The sequence below is a fragment of the Nomascus leucogenys genome, chromosome 17, assembly GCF_006542625.1.
Source record: "Nomascus leucogenys isolate Asia chromosome 17, Asia_NLE_v1, whole genome shotgun sequence".
Taxonomy (NCBI): domain Eukaryota; kingdom Metazoa; phylum Chordata; class Mammalia; order Primates; family Hylobatidae; genus Nomascus; species Nomascus leucogenys.
Genome location: NC_044397.1, coordinates 93,243,796 through 93,263,856, shown reverse-complemented (window position 1 = coordinate 93,263,856; position 20,061 = coordinate 93,243,796). Strand labels below are relative to the sequence as shown.

The 20,061-nt window shown below is 51.4% G+C and overlaps 1 protein-coding gene across 1 annotated transcript in view; it reads right to left on the bottom strand.

Moving 5' to 3' along the window:
- Positions 1-20,061, bottom strand: part of GNG7 (G protein subunit gamma 7) — a 187,422-nt gene that overhangs the window by 4,390 nt on the left and 162,971 nt on the right. Inside the window, exon 4 of the mRNA XM_030795941.1 lies at positions 5,291-5,408. Coding sequence (XP_030651801.1) covers positions 5,291-5,371 — 81 coding nt within the window. The 5' untranslated portion in view covers positions 5,372-5,408. The remainder of the gene's footprint in view (positions 1-5,290; positions 5,409-20,061) is intronic.

Sequence of the window (20,061 nt, the reverse complement as noted above, 5' to 3'; positions counted from 1 at the left end):
GTCGCAGGTTCAAGTGATTCTCCTGCCTCAGCCTCCCAAGTACCTGGGATTACAGGTATGCGCCACCACACCCAGCTAATTTTTGTATTTTTAGTAGTGACAGGGTTTCACCATGTTGATCAGGCTGGTCTTGAACTCCTGACCTCGCGAACCGCCTGCCTCAGCCTCCCAAAGTGCTGGGATTACAGGTGTGAGCCACCGCGCCCGGCCGTGTGATCCCATTTCTATGAAATGTCCAGGACAGGCCTATCCACAGAGACAGGAAGGGGATCTGTGGGTGCTGGGGCTGGGGAGGGGCTGGGGAGTGATGGCTGATGGGGCACAGGGCTTCCTTTTGGGGTGATGGAATGTCCTGGAATAAACGTGATTGGGCGCACAGCATTGTGACTATATTAAATATCACTAGTGGTAAACTTTAGATGTGTCTTGGCCAGGTGCAGTGGCTCACACCTGTAATCCCAACACGTTGGGAGGCTGAGGCGGGAGGATCACTTGAGCCCAGGAGTTTGAGACCAGCCTAGGCAAGACAGTGAGGCCCTATCTCTACAAAAAATACAAAAATGAGCCAGGCATAGTGATGTGGGCGTCTGTAGTCCCCGCTAACTGGGGGGCTGAGGCTGGAGGATTGCTTCAGCCTGGGAGGTTGAGGGTGCAGTGAGTCAAGATTACGCCATTGCATTCCAGCCTGGGAGATGGAGCGAGACCCTGTCTCAATTAAGATAAATAAATAAATAAATAAATAAATAAATAAATAAATAAATAAATTTATGTGTGTCCTTTCTCAAAATTAAGAAAAGTGCAGTGGTGTGATCTCAGCTCACTGCAATCTCTTGCTCCCCGGGTTCAAGCAATTCTCCTGCCTCAGCCTCCCAAGGAGCTGGGACTACAGGTGCCCGCCACCACGTCCAGCTAATTTTTGTATTTTTAGTAGAAACAGGTTTCACCATGTTGGCCAGGATGGTCTCAAACTCCTGACTTCAAGTGATCCACCTGCCTCAGCCTCTCAAAGTGCTGGGATTACAGGCGTGAGCCACGGCACCTGGCCTAAAAAAGATTTTTTTTAAAAAGAAAAGGCTGAGCTTCCTTCAGCAAGCGTTGCCAGATTTTGAACACAAAGGGTCAGGGACAGATGGACCCCGCTTTCGGAGCCCAGGACCTCATTCTCACCCCAAGGAAGGAAGGTCCTGATAGGAAAACGCTGCCTGCACAATTGATGAGCTCGAGGGAGGTTTCACAGTGACACCCGGCCAGGGGGCTGGGCCCGGTGAGGATGAGATAAGTCCGTCTCCATCTTTGTCTTGCAGCCTGAACCCCCTGATGACTCCGACCCTCTGAAGGCCTGATGCTTCCGGTCACAGGAGGGACCCCCAGCCCTGGGCTGCTGCCAGCCCGCCCCAGGCCACACGCCACACGCCCGTCTCTCCTGGCCATGCCTTTGGGGGTGCTGCTGCCACTCCCCGCTTAGCTCACCCCAGCAGGGCTGGGGCTGGGGTGTCGGGTGTCCTGGGTCAGGCTTAACGGGGACACGTCCGTCTGGCCCTGGATCTCATGCCGTAACCGGTAACCGTGTCTCTGTGGGACTCAGCGACCTTTCTCTCCTGGCTTTCTCTCCTGGAAAGCGAGAGGGCGATCACGGGGAGGATTAGATGTGGCAGAGGCGAGGGGATGATCCAAGAGGGATCGCAGTGTCGCTTCACGGAGGTGCGTTTGTTATCTGTTTTTGAGACAGGGTCTCGCTCTGTCCCCCAGGCTGGAATGCAGTGGTGCTATCATAGCTCAATGCAGCCTCCACCTTCTGGGCTCAAGTGATTCTCCCGCCTCAGCTGGGACTACCCGAGTGGCTGGGACTACAGGAGTGAGCCACTACACCTGGCCATAATATTTATTTATTTATGTATTTATGTATTTATTTATTTATTTAGACGGAGTCTGGCTCTGTCTCCCAGGCTGGAGTACAGTGGTGCGATCTCGGCTCACTGCAAGCTCCGCCTCCTGGGTTCACACCATTCTCCTGCCTCAGCCTCCCAAGTAGCTGGGACTACAGGCACCCGCTACCATGCCCGGCTAATTTTTTTGTATTTTTAGTAGAGACGGGGTTTCACCATGTTAGCCAGGATGGTCTCGATCTCCTGACCTCGTGATCCGCCCGCCTTGGCCTCCCAAAGTGCTAGGATTACAGGCGTGAGCCACCGCGCCCGGCTATTTATTTTTTTGAGACAGAGTCTCACTCTGTCAGCCAGGCTGGAGTGCAGTGGCATGAGCTCGGCTCACTGCAACCTCCGCCCCCTAGGTCCAAGCAATTCTCCCACCTCAGCCTCCCAAAGTGGCTGGGACTACAGGCGCACGCCACCACGCCAGGGTAATTTTTGTATTTTTAGTAGAGACGGGGTTTCACCATGTTGGCCAGGCTGGTCTCAAACTCCTGACCTCAGGTGGCCCGCCCACCTCGGCCTCCCAAAGTGCTGGGATTACAGGCATGAGCCACCGTGCCCGGCCTGGCCATAATTTTTAGAATAATTTTCTTGTACAGACGAGGGTCTCAGTATGTTGCCCAGGCTGGTCTCAAACTCCTAGGCTCAGGTGATCCTCCCGCCTAGACCTCCGAAAGCGCTGGGGTTACAGGCATGAGCCGCCTCGCCCGGCCAGTACCTCTGCATCCCAGATCCTCCGTCCTCCTTTGGACCCCAAGGAAATCTGGGACCTGGGCCCCTCAAACGGCCAGGAGCCTGTGGGACAGCTTTGGGGTCTTGCCCAGCTGGGCAGCCGGGGGACACTCTTGCCCACAGAGTGAGCCCGCCGGCCGCGGCCTGTGATAACTCGGACCTGGCCTGCTTTCTAGACTTCTGTTTGGGAAGCGGCCCTCCTGGACGACAGAAATAGCCTCCAGACCCTAAAATAGCTGGCACTGTGGCTCCAGCACGTGGCCGCCTTGGCACCACCCCCCATGCCCACTGTGCTGGGCTGGTGAGCCCCAAGATCGTCGCCATTGAGGTTCTGTGGTTCTGGTCGCCGCGTTGGAGCTGGGGATATAAAACCTCAGGCGGGACTGGGCTCGGGGACGGGTCAAATCCTGGCTCCCCCAAGGCCCGACATTCAAAGGGGCGGTGGGGGCCCCTCCTCAACATCAAACGGGGCAGGACGAGTCACCGCCCTCCGCCCGGGCTGGGGGCTGGCACCCACTGGTAAAAGGAAAACCACTTCAACCAGGGCTTTCTCTTTCTTCAGCCCCAAGGAATGCTTTGAATGCTCAGGTCTGTCCTCTGCAGTCAGATTTCTGGAACATTCAGACACCTCGTGGGAGGCAGACCCCTCCCCTCCTGGCTGGATCCCGGCCAGCGGCAGCGTGGTGGGGTCTGGGAGGGGAGGGAGGCTCACCGGCCGATCAGAACCGTTTCTGACTCCTGTGCCACCTGGCCAGCAGGGACGAGTCTGTCCACCCCCTGCTGGGAGCAAAGCAAGGGCTGGGCACCCCTTCCTAATAAATTCCCGTGGCCGATAATGACAAGCTGGTGACAGGTGCTGGAGAGCTGAGTTCTGAGTGGATACGTGGGGTGATGGCTGATTTTATGGGTGCACTAGGGCGGGCCATGGTGCCCCAGGGTTTGGTTAAAATTTTTTTTTTTTTTTTTTGAGACGGAGTCTCGCTCTGTCGCCCAGGCTGGAGGGCAGTGGCGCAATCTCAGCTCACTGCAACCTCTGCCTCCCAGGTTCAAGATATTCTCCTGACTCAGCCTCCCAAGTAGCTGGGACTATAGGTGCCTGCCACCACGCCTGGCTAATTTTTTTGTAATTTTAGTAGAGACGGGGTTTCACCATATTGGCCAGGTTGGTCTCGAACTCCTGACCTTGTGATCCGCCCACCTCAGCCTCCCAAAGTGCTGCAATTATAGGCGTGAGTCACCGTGCCTGGCCGGTTAAATGTTTTTCTAGATGTTGGTGTGAAGGTTGTTTTTTCTTTTCTTTTTTTTTTGTTTTTGAGATAGAGTCTCGCTCTGTTGCCCAGGCTGGAGTACAATGGCACAATCTCGGCTCACTGCAACCTCCGCCTCCCAGGTTCAAGCGATTCTCCTGCCTCAGCCTCCCAAATAGCTGGGATTACAGGCCTGTATCACCATACCTGGGTAATTTTTTTTGTATTTTTAGGAGAGATGGGGTTTCACCATGTTGGCCAGGCTGGTCTCAAACCCCTGACCTCAGGTGTTCTGCCCACCTCAGCTTCCCAAAGTGCTGGGATTACAGGTGTGAGCCACAGTGCCTGGCATGCAAAAGTTTTTTTTTTTTTTTTTTTTTTTTTTCTGATGTGATTCACATTTAAATCCGTAGACTTCAAGCACAGCAGGTGACCGTCTGTAATGCGGGTGGGCCTCATCTAATCAGTTGAAGGGCTTAAGAGAAAAAGCCTGGGGTCCTCTCAGGAGGAGGGAACTCTGCCTCCAGGTGGCCTGGGGGTTCCAGCTGCAGCACCAACTCTTCCCTGGGTCTCCAGCCTGCTGGTCTGCCCTGCAGATTTCAGAACTTGCCTCAAAATAAATCTCTGTCAATCAGGCACAGCCTCAAGTGTGATCCTTGTAAAAAACTTCAAACGGGCCTGGCATGGTGGCTCACGCCTGGAATCCCAGCACTTTGGGAGGCCAAGGCGGGCGGATCACCTGAGGTCAGGAGTTCAAGACCAGCCTGGCCAACATGGTGAAACACCATCTCTACTAAAAATACAAAAAATTAGCCGGGTGTGGTGGTGCACGCCTGTATTGCCAGCTACTTGGGAGGCTGAGGCAGGAGAATCGCTTGAACCCGGGAAGTGGAGGTTGCAGTGAGCCGAGATCGCGCCACTGCACTCCAGCCTGGGCGACAGAGCAAGACTCTGTCTTAAACAAACAAACATCCTTCAAACAACACAGAAGTGAAAAAAGTAGACAGGACATGCCATCTCCTCCCGCCTGGGACCGTGTCTCTCAGTTTAATTTGCATCCATCATAGCCAAGGAGCAGCACAGAGCAATGCAGATGAGGACGACAAAGTGCTCTGTCACGATGACCGTCTCCACGGGGCCCCAGTGTGTTCACAAGGCACATTACATTGCTGCAGGAAGGCAGGAGATAGGTGTTAAATCAGCTGCCTCTTTCTGCCGAGGAAACGGAGGCTCAGAGAGGTTAAGGGAGGGTCCCCAGGTCACACAGCAAGAGGCACAGTTGGGGTGCAAGCGTCTGCCCTCCGGCTGAGCCTCCTATCCATCATTTGCAGGACATCCATGGGTCCCTCCCCTCCTCTTCCTGGCGCCCGCTGGGCTCACCTTGATACGCTCAATCCCAGCTTCGATGCGTAGCTGTTCCACCAGCTTCCGGGCCTGGGCAATGTTGTTAGTGGCTGACATTGTCTGCCATTAGCTCTGGGCCTCGTTGTCCAGAGAGCTGTGGGGGAAGCAGAGGGGTGTGGGTCAAAGTTCAGGTCAGGCCTCCGGGTGGCAGCAGGGGCAGCGGCCTTGGCTCAACCTTCCCGACTCTAGGCACGGCCACTTCGCCTCTGAGTGGGGACCAGGGGCCTCCGTGTACACAGAGCTGGCACTCGTTTAACTCTCAGCATAGAGCCTGGCACGCGGTCAGCCGTCACAATCCTCTGTGAGAGTTTGCAGAATGAGGGAATGAAAGGGCAAAGGCAGGGCCGGGCGCGGTGGCTCACGCCTGTAATCCCAGCACTTTGGGAGGCTAAGGCGGGCGGATCACAGGGTCAGGAGATCGAGACCATCCTGGCTAACACGGTGAAACTCTGTCTCTACTAAAAAAAAAAAAAAAATACAAAAAAAATTAGCCGGGCGTGATGGCGGGCGCCTGTAGTCCCAGCTACTCTGGAGGCTGAGGCAGGAGAATGACGTGAACTCGGGAGGTGGAGCTTGCAGTGAGCCGAGATCGTGCCACTACACTCCAGCCTGGGCGACAGAGCAAGACTCCGTCTCAAAAAAAAAAAAAAAAGAGCAAAGGCCCTCTGGAGAAGGCAGGACCCACACAGGCTCCCTGGGGGCCTGCCTCAGTCCGTGACAGGGGTTCTTGCCCTCCAGGGGACACTGGGTGATGTCTGGGGACATCTGTGGCTGTGGGGGGAGCTCCTGGCATGGAGTGGGTTGGGTGGAGGCCAGGGACGTTGCTCAGCTCCCTGCAGTGCCCAGGACGGCCCCGCTCCAGGGAACGATCCAGCCCCACGTGTCGGCAGTGTCCAGCCTAGAGAAACCTGCTTAGTAGGACCCAGCAGGGGGATTGGTGCTGATGGGGGTGGCAGGGGCAGGGGCCAGGTTCAAGAGTCCTGGGTAGCCGCAGTCCCAGCTGGGCGTCTGTGAGCAGCTAATTAAGCCACACTCTGTCTCTGTCATAACTCATGGCATCGCTGTCTGTTTTGCAGAGCCAGGCAGCCGCAGAGAAGCCGAGGCAGATTCCAGAGTTTTCAAAAAATGCCTACTTAGTGATAAGAAGGGAAGGATCGTCCACGTATACCACACCACAGGGGAATCTCCAGGGCCTGGGATGTGTAGCATATGCTTCTGTTTGTGTAATGTGTTTAAGAGGACTTTTTTTAGACAAGAGTCTCGCTCTGTTGCCCAGGCTGGAGTGCAGTGGTGCGATCTCAGCTCACTGCAACCTCCGCGTCTCCAGCTCCAGCCATACTCCCACTTTGGCCTCCTGAGTAGCTGGGATTACAGGTGCATGCGCCGCCATGCCTGGCTAATCTTTGTATTTTTGGTAGAGACGTGGTTTTACCATGTTGGCCAGGCTGGTCTCAAACTCCTGGCCTCAAGTGATCTGCCTGTCTCGGCTTCCCAAAGTCCTGGGATTACAGGCATGAGCCACCATGCCCAGCCCAAGGACGAAATTTTATAAATGGAAAACAGATTATCGGCTGCCAGGGATCGGTGGGGCAGGGACTGGGAGGGAGATAGGTCTCTGTATAAAAGGGCAACACAGCCAGGCCCGGTGGCTCTTGCCTGTAATCCCAGCACTTTGGGAGGCTGAGATGGGAGGATCACTTGAGTCCAGGAGTTTGAGGCCAGCCTAGGCAACATAGCAAGACCCCCTCTCTACAAAAAATTAAAAAATTAGCTGGGCATGGGTTGCACACTCCTTTGCTTCCAGCTACTTGGGTGGCTGACATGGGAGGATCACTTGAGCCTGGGAGGTTGAGGCCAGACTGGGCAACTTAGTGAGACCCCATCTCTGAATAAATAAGTAAATAAAAGGGCAACATGAATGATCCCTGTTAGTGCCTCAACTACGGTGATGAATCCACAAGCCTACATGAGTGATAAACTCACAGAGAGCCTCACACACTCACTCACCAGCAGGCACAATACTGAATACTGCGGAACCTGAGTGAGGCTGGTGGGTGTGTGACTGTCTGGCTGCAATCTTGCCCGTAGCTTTACCAAATGTTACCACCAGGGACGGCCGGGGAATGACACACAGAATTCCTCTACATTCTTTGTTAGCACTGGATGTGACTCCACGGCGATCTCAATAAAAGGATCAATTAAAAAAAAAAATCCCTTTGACACCACCCAGCCTCCTTGGTTTCCAGCAGACGTCCCGCCCCAACTTTTTGGGGGCAGAGAAGGCCCAATCTGTCTGCTCTGGAGGCAGAGCCCACGTGTGGCCGCTCAGAGGGCTCTGATTCCAGAGAGCTTCAAAGCAGCCACAAAACATCCAACTCAGGGAAAACCGCCCTTGGTTGGGCTTAAAAATACCTAAATTACTCAGTGCTAAAAATACGCGCGCACAGAGAACAAACGGGCTGGCCCCACCTCCTGTTTTCCTTGGAAGGCCGGGGGTCCTATTTAGCACCCACACTCAGGAGTGTCTACCCAGACCCTGGGTCCCTGCTGCCCTGGGCAGCCACCCCCCGCAATTTCCATGTGAGCATCAGGCCCTGAGCCGTGCTGGCTTTTCTGTTTTGGGCGAAATTCCCTGCAAGATGCTCCCTTTGGGCTGGGTAATAACCCAGGCCCGCCAGAAAGGCCAGAGAGAGCTGCGCTGTGTGTGTGTGTGTGAGTGTGTGAGTGTGTGGGCATGTGTGTCTGTTTATTTGCAGGTATGTCAATGATGTGCATGTGACTGTACACGTATGTGCGTGTACACGTGGTGTGCATGTCAGTGTGCACATGTGTATGTGTACCTTGTGTGTGCATGTGTGTATACTGGCATGCATGAGTGGGCATATATGCGTGCATGTGTGTACACATATCTGCATGTGTGTGTACGTGTACATGCGTATGCATGGGTGTGCATGCCAGCATGCATGTGAGTCTGTGCATCTGTGCATGTGTGTACCTGAACAGGTGTGTACATGTGCATCTGTGTCTATATGAGTGCATGTACATATCTACATGTGTGTGCGCCTGCGTATGAGTGTGTGCATAGGTGCATTTGCATATGTGCATGTGTGTGGGCATGCATGTCAGTGTGCACGTGTGTATGTGCACGTGTGTGGACATGGCACTGCATATGCGTGTGCGCACACGTGTGTGGGCATGCATGTCACAATGGGTGTGTGCATGTGTGTGGGCATGTGTATATGTCACTGTAGGTGTGTGGATATGTGTGTGCGCGGGTGTGTACATGTGTGTCTGCATGTGTACATGCGTGTGTGTGTGTGCACGGGCGTGCATGTGTATGTTTGTGCTGAGATGCCGAGACTCAGACACAGATTGCATCACCCATGCAGTCGCCTCCCTAAGTCCCCGTCTCGGTGGTGTCACCAGCCGGCACTGACTCAGGAGCAGCCATGCCCCCAGCAGAGGACTAAGCCAACAGCAGCAGAACTGGCCACGCGCTGAGTCAGCCAGGAACGCCCCTCCCAGCTGCCTCCCTGCAGAGGCGCACGGGTGCCAGCACCCCGACCTGAATGCGCTTGCCTCGGGGCCCCGGGAAGCTGTGGGAGGGGCAGGAGCAGGCAGCTCTGGGGGCAGGGCCAGGTGGTCAAAGGTGCACACAGTCCCCGAGGCACCGTCCTGAGGGTCGGGCTCTGTCTCGGTGCACAGGCCCCTTCAGGCAGGCAAGGCGCCAGGCGAGGCTCTCCAAAAATAAAACTGAAGAGGGACGCTGCCCGGCCCCGCGCTGGCCTCCTAGCAAAAGGCTGATAGCCACACCCGAGTCTAAGCCCGCCTCGTGCAGAAAAATCCCACTCGCGCCTGAAAGTCAAGAAGGATGAGTGTACCCCCCACCCAAGGACATAGTGGAAATCTGTGGTCGCTCAGCGGAGGGTGACCAGCCCCGAAACAGAACAGACCTGAGCTGATTAGACACGAGGCTCCAGTGCACACAAGGGCTGAACAAAACCGCAGGAGAGGAGCTGGCAGCACCGGCAGGGAGGGAGGTGGGATCACAGGGAACCCCAGGGAGCGGCCGCCCTCTAACCCCTTGCTCGGGCAGTTATCCCGAGGGAAAAAAATGAAAAGAAATAAAAAGCTACATATAGAAAGGCGTTTATAATTGTGTTATGTGTAAGAGTGAAAAGTTAGAATGAAAGCAAGTGCTCTGCCTCTTTTGTTTTTTTTTGACGGAGTCTCGCTCTGTCGCCCCGGCTGGAGTGCAGTGGCGCCATCTCGGCTCACCGCAACCTCCGCCTCCGGGTTCAAGCGATTCTCCTGCCTCAGCCTCCTGAGTAGCTGGGACTAAAGGCGTGCGCCACCACGCTCAGCTAATTTTTGTATTTTTAGTAGAGACGGGGTTTCACCATGTTGGTCAGGCTGGTCTCAAACTCCTGACCTTGTGATCCACCCGCCTCAGCCTCCCAAACTGCTGGGATTACAGGCGTGAGCCACCGCGCCCGGCCCTATCTTAACTTTTTATTTTGAAATAATTATGGACTCAGGCAGTTGCAAACAGTCCAGGGAGCCCCACGTACCCTCTCCCGGTCCCCTCCAGGGCGACGTCACCTGTGACTGTGAGAAAGTATCAGAACCGGGACCCTGAGGTCAGCCCAATGCTGTGTCTCACTCAGACGGCACCACTCCCCCCGGCCCTCATCTGGGGGTGCAGAGGGAGTTTTGGTGTCGTGCATCCCTCCAGGAAGGTGGCCTGGGTTCCTGCCTGGAGGCATCGCCCCTCTGGAGCCGTGCCCCCGCCCGCCGGTCTGTCTCCACTGGGAGGAGGAGAGGAGGTGTGGCCTAAACGTTTGCTGAGCAGATGGCTGGGCAGACAAAGACCCAAAACTGTGACAAAATTGACAGTGGTGTCAGTAAACAGATACACAGCCTAGGGCCCCAGTCTGCAAAGCTGGCTGAACTCCGAAGTTCATAAAATCCTCAAGAGACCTGATCTACACTGGGAAGTGTCACTCACTCCAGTACCGGCCCTTTCCCTCTGGCTGGACCCTTCTCTGGGGTGGGGCCGTCCTGGGCACTGCAGCGTGCTGGGTAGCATCCCTGGTCTCCACCCACTCCATGCCAGGAACCCACCCCCCACCCCCCGCACGCCCACAGTCATGACAAGCACAAATGTCCCCAGACTTGGACAGGTGTCCCCTGGGGGAAAAAGTTAGGCCTTTATGGAACTCCTTTATCAGGAGAAATCCTGCAGCTCAGAGTGGTTCCCTTAGGCAAAATGCAAAGAGTTTGAACCCAGCTGACTGAAGGCCCCAGGAAATAAATAGTAATGAATGAAAATATGCTGGGCCTGGTGGCTCACACCTGTAATCCCAGCACTTTGGGAGGTTGAGGCGGGTGCGTCATTTGAGGTCAGGAGTTCAAGACCTCAAATGGTCTGGACAACATGGTGAAACCCCGTGTCAGCTAAAAATACAAAAAAATGAGCCAGGCATGGTAGCGGGTTCCTGTAATTCTAGCTACTCGGGAGGCTGAGGCATGAGAATCGCTTGAACCCAGGAGGTGGAGGTTGCAGTGAGCCGAGATCGTGCCACTGCACTCCAGCCTGGGTGACAGAGTGAGACCCTGTCTTAAAAAAAAAAAAAAAAAAAAAAAAAGGCCAGGCTCGGTGGCTCACACCTGTAATCCCAGCACTTTGGGAGGCTGAGGCGGGCAGATCACGAGGTCAGGAGATCGAGACCATCCTGGCTAACACGGTGAAACCCCGTCTCCTCTAAAAAAAAAAAAAAAATACAAAAAAATTAGCCAGGCACGGTGGCGGGTGCCTGTAGTCCCAGCTGCTCAGGAGGCTGAGGCAGGAGAATAGTCTCAAAAAAAAAAAAAAAAAAAAGTAAATAGAGGGGTGTTTCCAAAAGGGCTTTAATTTTATTAGCATCCCAGAATGCTTTGTGACTAGGAGAGGCCCCACGGGGCGGGAGCCTTCCCCCAGATGTGAGCCCCATCGCATTTGAAGCTCCCACAGAGGAGGGAACTCTGGAAGGTGGTAGGCCAGAAATCTGCCCTGGCTCTACCAAGCTGTGTGGCCTTGGGAAAGTTGCCTTCCCTCTCTGAGCCCCAGTGACCTCTGTTGGAATTCTCAGACGGACACTCTCTTCTCTGCACCAGGCCTGGCCCCCAGGTTCCTGTGCCAGGAAACAGGGGTTCCAGAGTCTGGCAGGCAGGAAGAGGACCCTCTTCTAGGGACCTGTGGCAACTTCCAAATATAAACACAGCTGCTGGAAAGACAAGGTGGCTGGAACATCCTGCACCCAGCAAATGTGGAAGGGCCGGTTTGCCCGGAGCTCTTGAGAAATCTCACTCCCCGTGGACTTGCACCCTGTCGCCACTCCCCTGACCTGCCCTGAGGCTGGGGTGCAGCAGGGAATTGCAACAGCCCCCACCCCCCGCCCGCAGCCCTGGGGAGACCTGGGCAGAGCTGGAAGCTGATTATATTAAAAATCAGCATGGATCGGATTCGGGATAGAGCCACAGACTGTGTGTCCTGAAATTACCCATTTTTGTGTTGGTGGGTTTTTTTGTTTGTTTGTTTGTTTGTTTGTTTTTTGGAGATGAGGGCTCACTCTGTCGCCCAGGCTGGAGTGCAATGGCGCGATCTCAGCTCATTGCAACCTCCGACTCCCAGGTTCAAGCGATTCTCCTGCCTCAGCCTCCTGAGTAGCTGGGATTACAAGCATGAGCCACCACGCCCGGCTAGTTTTTGTATTTTTAGTGGAGACAGGGTTTTGCCATGTTGGCCAGGCTGGTCTCGAACTCCTGACCTCAGGTGATCCGCCCGCCTTGGCCTCCCAAACTGCTGGGATGACAGGCGTGAGCCACCATGCCAGGCCCATTTTTGTGCTGTTGAACTTAAAGCATGAGCTTGGGCAAATCCCTTCTTCTTTTGAGCCATAGGGTAAAGGTGACAGGAGAGTCTTATAAGCTCCGTGATGAGTTCCAGAAGTCCAGGGTGACCAGTCACGCTTAGATCATTTCCGTGTCATTTATGGACTCGATGAGAGACAAAAGGGCCTCTGGGGACTGTGAGTTGCATCAGCCTCTTGCTGAATTGACAGAACATTCAGGTTTCAGGGAGAGGTGAGGTCATTGCCAGGGATCTTATTCAAGGGATAAAGGCTGACACCTGTTCCTGCAGAGGGACCACACGGTGCGTGCCTGGAAATGGAAAATCCGGGCTCGCACTCTGGCTCTGCTCCTGGTTTTTGGGTCTTGGCTTCCTCAACTGGAAAATGAGAGGGATCCTGTCAAGGCTGAGGATGGGTCCTCATTTGTCATCCTGTGGCTCTCAGATCAAGAGGATCTAGAATATCCATGACCTCCTTCTAAACGACTTGGACTTTGGGTTAAAAATCTCTATTGGTAGGTTTTGGCTTGCACAATGGTGGATTAGCCGCTAAAGACAATCCCACTCTCTTGCTGAGGTCAACTAGAAAAGCTGGACAGGGCCGGGTGCGGCAGCTCACGCCTGTGATCCCAGCACTGCAGGAGGCCGAGGCAGGAGGATCATTTGAGGTCGGGAGTTTGAGACCAGCCTGGCCAACATGGTGAAACCCTGTCTCTGCTAAAAATACAAAAATTAGCTGGGCATGGTGGTGCGTGCTTGTAGTCCCAGCTACTTGGGAGGCTGAGGCACAAGAATCGCTTAAACCCAGGAGGCAGAGGTTGCAGTGAGATGAGATTGTGCCACTGCACTCCAGCCTGGGTGACAGAGAGAGACCCTGTCTCAAAAAAAGAAAAAAAAGCTGGACAGGGCCGGGTGCAGTGGCTCAAGCCTGTAATCCCAGCACTTTGGGAGGCCGAGGTGGGAGGATCACTTGAGGTCAGGAGTTTGAGACCAGCCTGGCCAACATGGTGAAACCCCGTATCTATTAAAATACAAAAATTAGCTGGATGTGGTGGCAGGTGCCTGTAGTCCCAGCTACTTGGGAGGCTGAGGTACTTACAATTACTTAAACCTGGGAGGCTGAGGTTGCAGTGAGCTGAGAATTGTACCACTGCACTCCAGCCTGGGTGACAGAGTGAGACCCTGTCTGAAAAAAGAAAGAAAACCTGGACAGAATGTCAAAGCATCTGCTCAAGGGTCTGCAGGGTTATTAAGATAATGGAGAATTTCCAGCCAGGATTTAGGGGAGGATCAAAGGAGAGCCTGGGTTTGGGGTCACTTTTTCCTGGGGTGGGGAGGGTTTTTGCTGAGAGGCCAAGTGATATTTCTATCAGCTTCACAAGGCCAAGGGTACAGAAATTGAGGTCCAGGATTTCTTGAGAAGGCTTGGTAAATTCCCCCTTGGTGTGAATTTGGACAACTTAATGTTGCACTGTAAGAGGAATGATCACAGCTGGGAGCGGTGGCTCATGCCTGGAATCCCAACACTTTGGGAGGCCAAGGCAGGTGGATGACCTGAGGTCAGGAGTTCAAGACCAGCCTGGCCAACATGGTGAAACCTCGTCTCTACTAAAATACAAAAATTAGCTGGGCATGATGGTGGGTGCTTGTAATCCCAGCCAGTCAGGAGGCTGAGGCAAGAGAATCACTTGAATCCGGGAGACGGTGGTTGCAGTGAGCCGAGATTGCACCACTGCACTCCAGCTTTGGCAGCTGAGTGAGATTCCATCTTAAAAAAAAAAAAAAAAGAGGAAAGATCTAGAGGAAGCAGACAGGTTCTTAGAGCAACTGCAGCTGAGTTTTGAATAATCTCAATCCCTGATACTTCATTAAGGTGATGCGAGATTGCCGGTGGCCCCAAATGCCTGGAAGAAGTAAACATAAATCCCCTCTGGAGGAAAACAATATGATCCCAGGCCTCAAATTATTTCTACATACAAATCCACAATACAGGCCAGGCCCGGTGGCTCACGCCTGTAATCCCAACACTTTGGGAGGCCGAGGTGGGCAGATCACGAGGTCAGGAGATTGAGACCATCCTGGCTTACATGGTGAAACCCCGTCTCTACTAAAAATACAAAAAATTAGCCAGGCGTGGTGGCGGGCACCTGTAGTCCCAGCTACTCCAGAGGCTGAGGCAGGAGAGTGGCATGAACCTGGGAGGCGGAGCTTGCAGTGAGCCGAGATTGTGCCACTATTAATTGTGTTAATTATGTTCAAGGAGATAAAAAGATGAAATTGGAATTTTAGCAGCAAATTGGAACAATAGGGAAAAAAGGAACCAGTGGATGTGGAGAAAATGACAATATCTGAAAAATAAGAACTCAATGGAAGAAATAAAAATTAGTGAACTGGAAGATGGAACAGAGAAAAATATCCAGAATGAAGCAAGAAGACACAAAGGGAAAGAAACTACAGAAGAAAGAGCAAAAGACATAGAAGATACAGTGACGTATAATATACGTGTTATTGGAACACCAGAAGGAGGAGAGAGAGAATGAAGCAGGAACAATCTTTGAAGAGATAATGACCAATAACTTTCTAAAACTGACAAAAAGACCTCAAGCCACAGATTTCAAAATCCCTAGAACCTCAGGCAAAAGAAATGTCCTAAAAAAGTGGCAGAGAAATGGCCAATAAGCACATGAAATGGTGTCTAATGATTAGTCATCAAGGAAATATGAATTAAAGCCATCAAGGGAGACTGCCTCCCAACCACTAGAGTGGCAAAAAGTTAAAAGACTGACAACACTAAATATTTGGGAGGATGTAGAAGAACTGGATGCATCATCCGTTACTGACGGGAATGTGAAATAGTACAACCACCATGAAAAATGGTTTAGCAGTTTCTTATAAGGCTGAACACATACCTCACCTATGACCCAGGAATTCCACTCCTAGGGATTTACTCAAGATAAATAAAAACATGTCTCCATAAAAGGACTTGTACGAGATGTTCATAAGCTTTTACTCATAATAGCAAAACCTGGAAACAACCCAAATGCCTGTCAACGAGAGAATAAACAAGTCATGGCATTTCACACAATGAAATACGGCTGCGCAATAAAAAAGAATAAACTATTGAGAGATCGAGCAACGTGTATGATTCTCAAAAATATAAATGTATTCTCAAAACTATAAAAAATAAATTATTCAATATTAAATATTAGTATTTAATTAATACATTAAATATTAATATTAAATATTTAAAAATAAATGATTCTCAAAAATAAAAAAAGTAAAGCAACAGAAGCTGGATATTAGAGGTGCATATTATATAATTCCATTTATATAAAGTTCAAGAATAGGCAAAACTATGGTGATAAGAGATGAAAACAGAGGTTGCTGCCTCTGGCCAGGGTGTTGGCTAGAAAGGGCCATGAAATAACTTCTAGGGTGATGGCAATGTTCTGTATGTTGGTTGAGCTGTTGGCATACACAGGTGTACACATTTGCTAAAATCCATCAAACTGTGTCTTTAAGATCTGTTCATCTTACTGCATTTGAATTGAAATTTGATAAAATCAGTTAGTTACAAACAAAAATCAACAAACAAAAGTTGCCAGAGGAAAAAACAGCAGCAATTAGGTGGACCCAGTGAAAATATCCTTCAAGAATTAGGGGGAAATAAGGGCATTTTCAGATAAACAAAACCAGAGTTTCTCACCAACAGACTTGCCTTTTAAAAGGCAAAACTAGAGAAAGATAATTCCAGATGAAAGGTAGAAAATGCAGGAAGGAGTGAAAAACAACAAAAATGTTGCAGAGAGGAAAGAGCTCGATAAAATAATTCTAAAGTTCCAGTGGAAAGATCAACAGGAAGTGAAAAACTGTGTAAAAGCCTTAGAACAAACACACATGGATCATAACAGCCTTCAACTCAGTCCTCACCTCCAACCAACCCACAACAGAATATGTTCTATGCTTCTGCCTTCACATTTTTATTATACGACTTTTATTATATTATTTTGGTCATTGGATTCCAGTGATAGGAGTTATAAATATTACTTCAGGAGTTTACTAGTGATACATTAATTGAATTTTGCAATTCTACATGCACACAAAATGAAGTCAGCATCTGAAAATATATATATACATCCCATCCGCTGTGACTGGTCCAACGTCAGCATGATAAGACTCAATGCCAGCTGTCCCCAGAGACTTTTCTTCAGTCCAGTCAGCCCCTCCTTGGACGTCCACTTTAGCAGTGCTCTGCAGCCTCAGGCAGATCCCTGTGTGCTCCACCAATGGCCTCCGCTCCACTCCCCACTCCCTCCATCTCCTCCCAACAGCTAGAGTGTGCTTCTGAAAATGCAGTTGAATCTGTTCCTCCCCTACTCAGAAACCACCAGCAGCTTCCAATTCCTTACAAAATCAAGTGCAAAAATCAAGGCTTATTGTTCAATTCCCACTGCTAGGAATTCTTCCCCCAGCTCCAATCTCATCAAAGAACTGCCTTCTCTGAAGCATCGCTCCAGGATCATCTCCTTTCTCACCCTGTGGCCTCATAAGCTCAGCATTTTCCAGATTCGGAAACCCTGGAGGGGGCCATGAGGGAGATGGCTGTCCCTGGGCAACTAAGACCCTTCTCTGGGCAAGTCTCTTAGTTCTCTTAGTTTTCTGGGCAAGATGGCTTCCCCAGAAGATATTTATTATAAGAAATTGGCTCACATAATTATGGAGGCTGAGAAGTCATAAGATGTACAATTGGCAAGCCAGAGAGACACAAGAACTGATAGTTTCTGTCTGAAAGCCAGCAGGCTTGAGACCCTGGAGCATCTGTTTCAACTGGAGTCCAAATGCTGGAAAAGCCTATCTGCCAGCTTGAAGGCTGCCAGGCAGGAGGAATTATCTCTTACTTAGCATTTTTGTTCTATTGAGGGCTTTAGCTGATTAGATGAGGCCCCCACATTGGGGTGGGGAAGCAATATGCTTTACACAGCCAATGGTTCATTTCATCCAGGAACATTCTCACAGACACACCCAGAATAACATTTAAACAGATGTCTGGGCACCCCGTGGACCAGTCAAGTTAACACATAAAATTAACAGTTACGACAACCTTGGAGCCAGTCATGCAGCCCACCACATCATTCTCTCATGGCTGTTTGTTTTCTTGTAGTATTTATAATTTGATATTTAAGTTGTCCACCTACTGGACTGTAAGCCTCATGAGGCCAAAGATCTGGGGGCTGGGCACAGTGGCTCATGCTGGTAGCCCCAGCACTTTGGGAGGCTGAGGCAGGAGGATCGCTTGAGCCCAAGAGTTTGAGACCAGCCTGGGCAACATGGCAAAACCTTGACTCTACGAAAAAAAAATACAAAAAACTAGTTGGGTGTGGTGGTGCACACCTGTAGTCCCAGCTACTCAGGAGGCTGAGGTGGGAGGATTGCTTGAGCCCAGGAAGTGGAGGTTACAGTGAGCCGAGATCATGCCACTGCACTCCAGCCTGGGCAGCAGAGTAAGACCCTGTCTCAAAAAAAAAATAAAAAAGGTATGAGTTGTTCTCCCTAGAACCTGGTATATATAAATGCTCAAGAGACATTTGCTTGGGGCCCGAAGCGGGGGACTATGCCTGTCTTCGCAGATGTCGACCTTAACCCTGGAAGATCTCTTTCCCCTGTGACATGTTCCTTCTTTACGATGTGGGCTTCAAATGTTGTTTCTTTTTGGAACACATGTTTTTAATGGCTTCTAGCGCCAGGTGACCTTGACTCGGAATTCCTAGAACACGGTACACTCGGAAAGTCATATGGGCTGTTTGTTGCAGACTAAATATTTGTGTCCTCCTCTGACCCCATCAAGTTCATATGTTGAAATCCTGGGCCAAGTGTGGTGGCTCATGCTTGGAATTCCAGTGCTTTGGGAGGCCAAGGTGGGAGGGTCACTTGAGCCCAGGAGTTTGAAACCAGCCCGAGCAACAGAGTGAAACCCCACCTGTACAAAAAGAAGAAAATTAGCTGGGTGTGGTGGTGTGTGCCTATAGTCTCAGCTACTTGGATGGCTGAGGCAGGAGGATCGCTTGAACCCAGGAGTTGGAGGCTGCGGTGAGTTATGACCACACCACTGTACTTCAGCCTGGGCAACAGAGTGAGACATATCTCAAAAAGAAAAGAAGGCCGGGCGTGGTGGCTCCCGCCTGTAATCCCAGCACTTTGAGAGGCCAAGGTGGGCGGATCACAAAGTCAGGAGTTTGAGACCAGCCTGGCCAACATGGTGAAACCCCGTCTCTACTAAAAATACAAAAACAGTAGCCAGGCGTGGTGGTGGGCGCCTGTAGTCCCAGCTACTCAGGAGGCTGAGGCAGGAGAATTGCTTGAACCTGGGAGGCGGTGGCTGCAGTGAGCCGAGATCGTGCCATTGCACTCCAGCCTGGGCAACAGGAGCGAAACTCCATCTCAAAAAAAAAAAAAAAAAAAGAAAACAAAAGGGCCTCAGCTTGCTGTTTTTGAAACTGAAGCCACATGTTTTTTTCCTAATCAGAACTAAAGTGAAAGATTAAAACAATCGATGTTTTGTTTGTCTTGGAGCAAGAAATATAAGATCTGTGTTTCTGGCTTGCAGACGAGCACCGCAGCACTGAAGCGTGTGTGGGTCGTGCATGTGACAGAGCACAGGAGGCCTGCAGCGAGGTCCTGACAGGGAGGACTTTCTCGGGCCGGAGACCTGGTTCTGAGCACGTCCCCTGGCCTTCCCTGAGCCTCAGCTTTCTCGGCTGTAAAATTCAGAACTAGAGAGCAGTTTCCCCTGTGCTCCATGACACCCTAGGAGTTCTGTGCGGAGGCTGAGCCACCCTGGGTTCCCAGGAGGGGCTCTCTTGGCCTTGGGGTAGAGCCTGTGCTTCCTGGTCAGATTCCATTTGTGTATGTGTATATTTTATTATACAGATAATAAAATATATATACATACATGTTTTTATTTTTATTTTTATTTTTTTGAGATGGCGTCTCGCTCTGCCGCCCGGGCTGGAGTGCAGTGGCGCGATCTCGGCTCACTGCAAGCTCCACCTCCCGGGTTCATGCCATTCTCCTGCCTCAGCCTCCCGAGTAGCTGGGACTGCAGGCGCCCGCCACCATGCCCGGCTAATTTTTTGTATTTTGTTTAGTGGAGACGGGGTTTCACCGTGTTAGCCAGGATGGTCTCGATCTCCTGACCTCGTGATCCACCCACCTTGGCCTCCCAAAGTGCTGGGATTACAAGAGTGAGCCACTGCGCCCGGCCACATACATATTTTTAGAGCCAGGTTCTCACTCTGTTGCCCAGGCTGGAGTGCAGTGGTGCAATCATAGCTCACTGCAGCCTCCAACTCCCGGGCTCAAGCGATCCCCCTGCCTGGGCCTCCCGAGTAGCTGGGACTACAGGTGCATGCCACTAGGCCTGGCTAGTTTTTTATTTTTTGTAGAGATGAAGTCTCTACAGCTATGTTGCCCAGGCTGGTCTCAAACTCCTGGCCTCAAGTGATCCTCCTGCCTTAGCCTCCCAAATCACTAGGGCTGCAAGCGTGAGCCATGGCACCTGGCTATAATAAAATAAATATGATATAGAATATAGAATAGCATCATAATATACAAATGTAATCAACATATAATACACTAAGCATGCTCAAAGTGTACAGTTCTGATGGGACAGGAAGCTGGAGGCGGGAAACTGGCCCTGGAGTGGGGGTTGTGGTGTTAGGCGAGGACCTGGTTACAGTGACTGCGGGGCTGACAAGAAATTATGAAAGGTCTTGAGGGAAGCGACACAGAATTTCAAAAGAACATAATGAATGCACTTTGGGAGGCCGAGGCAGGCAGATCACTTGCGGTCAGGAGT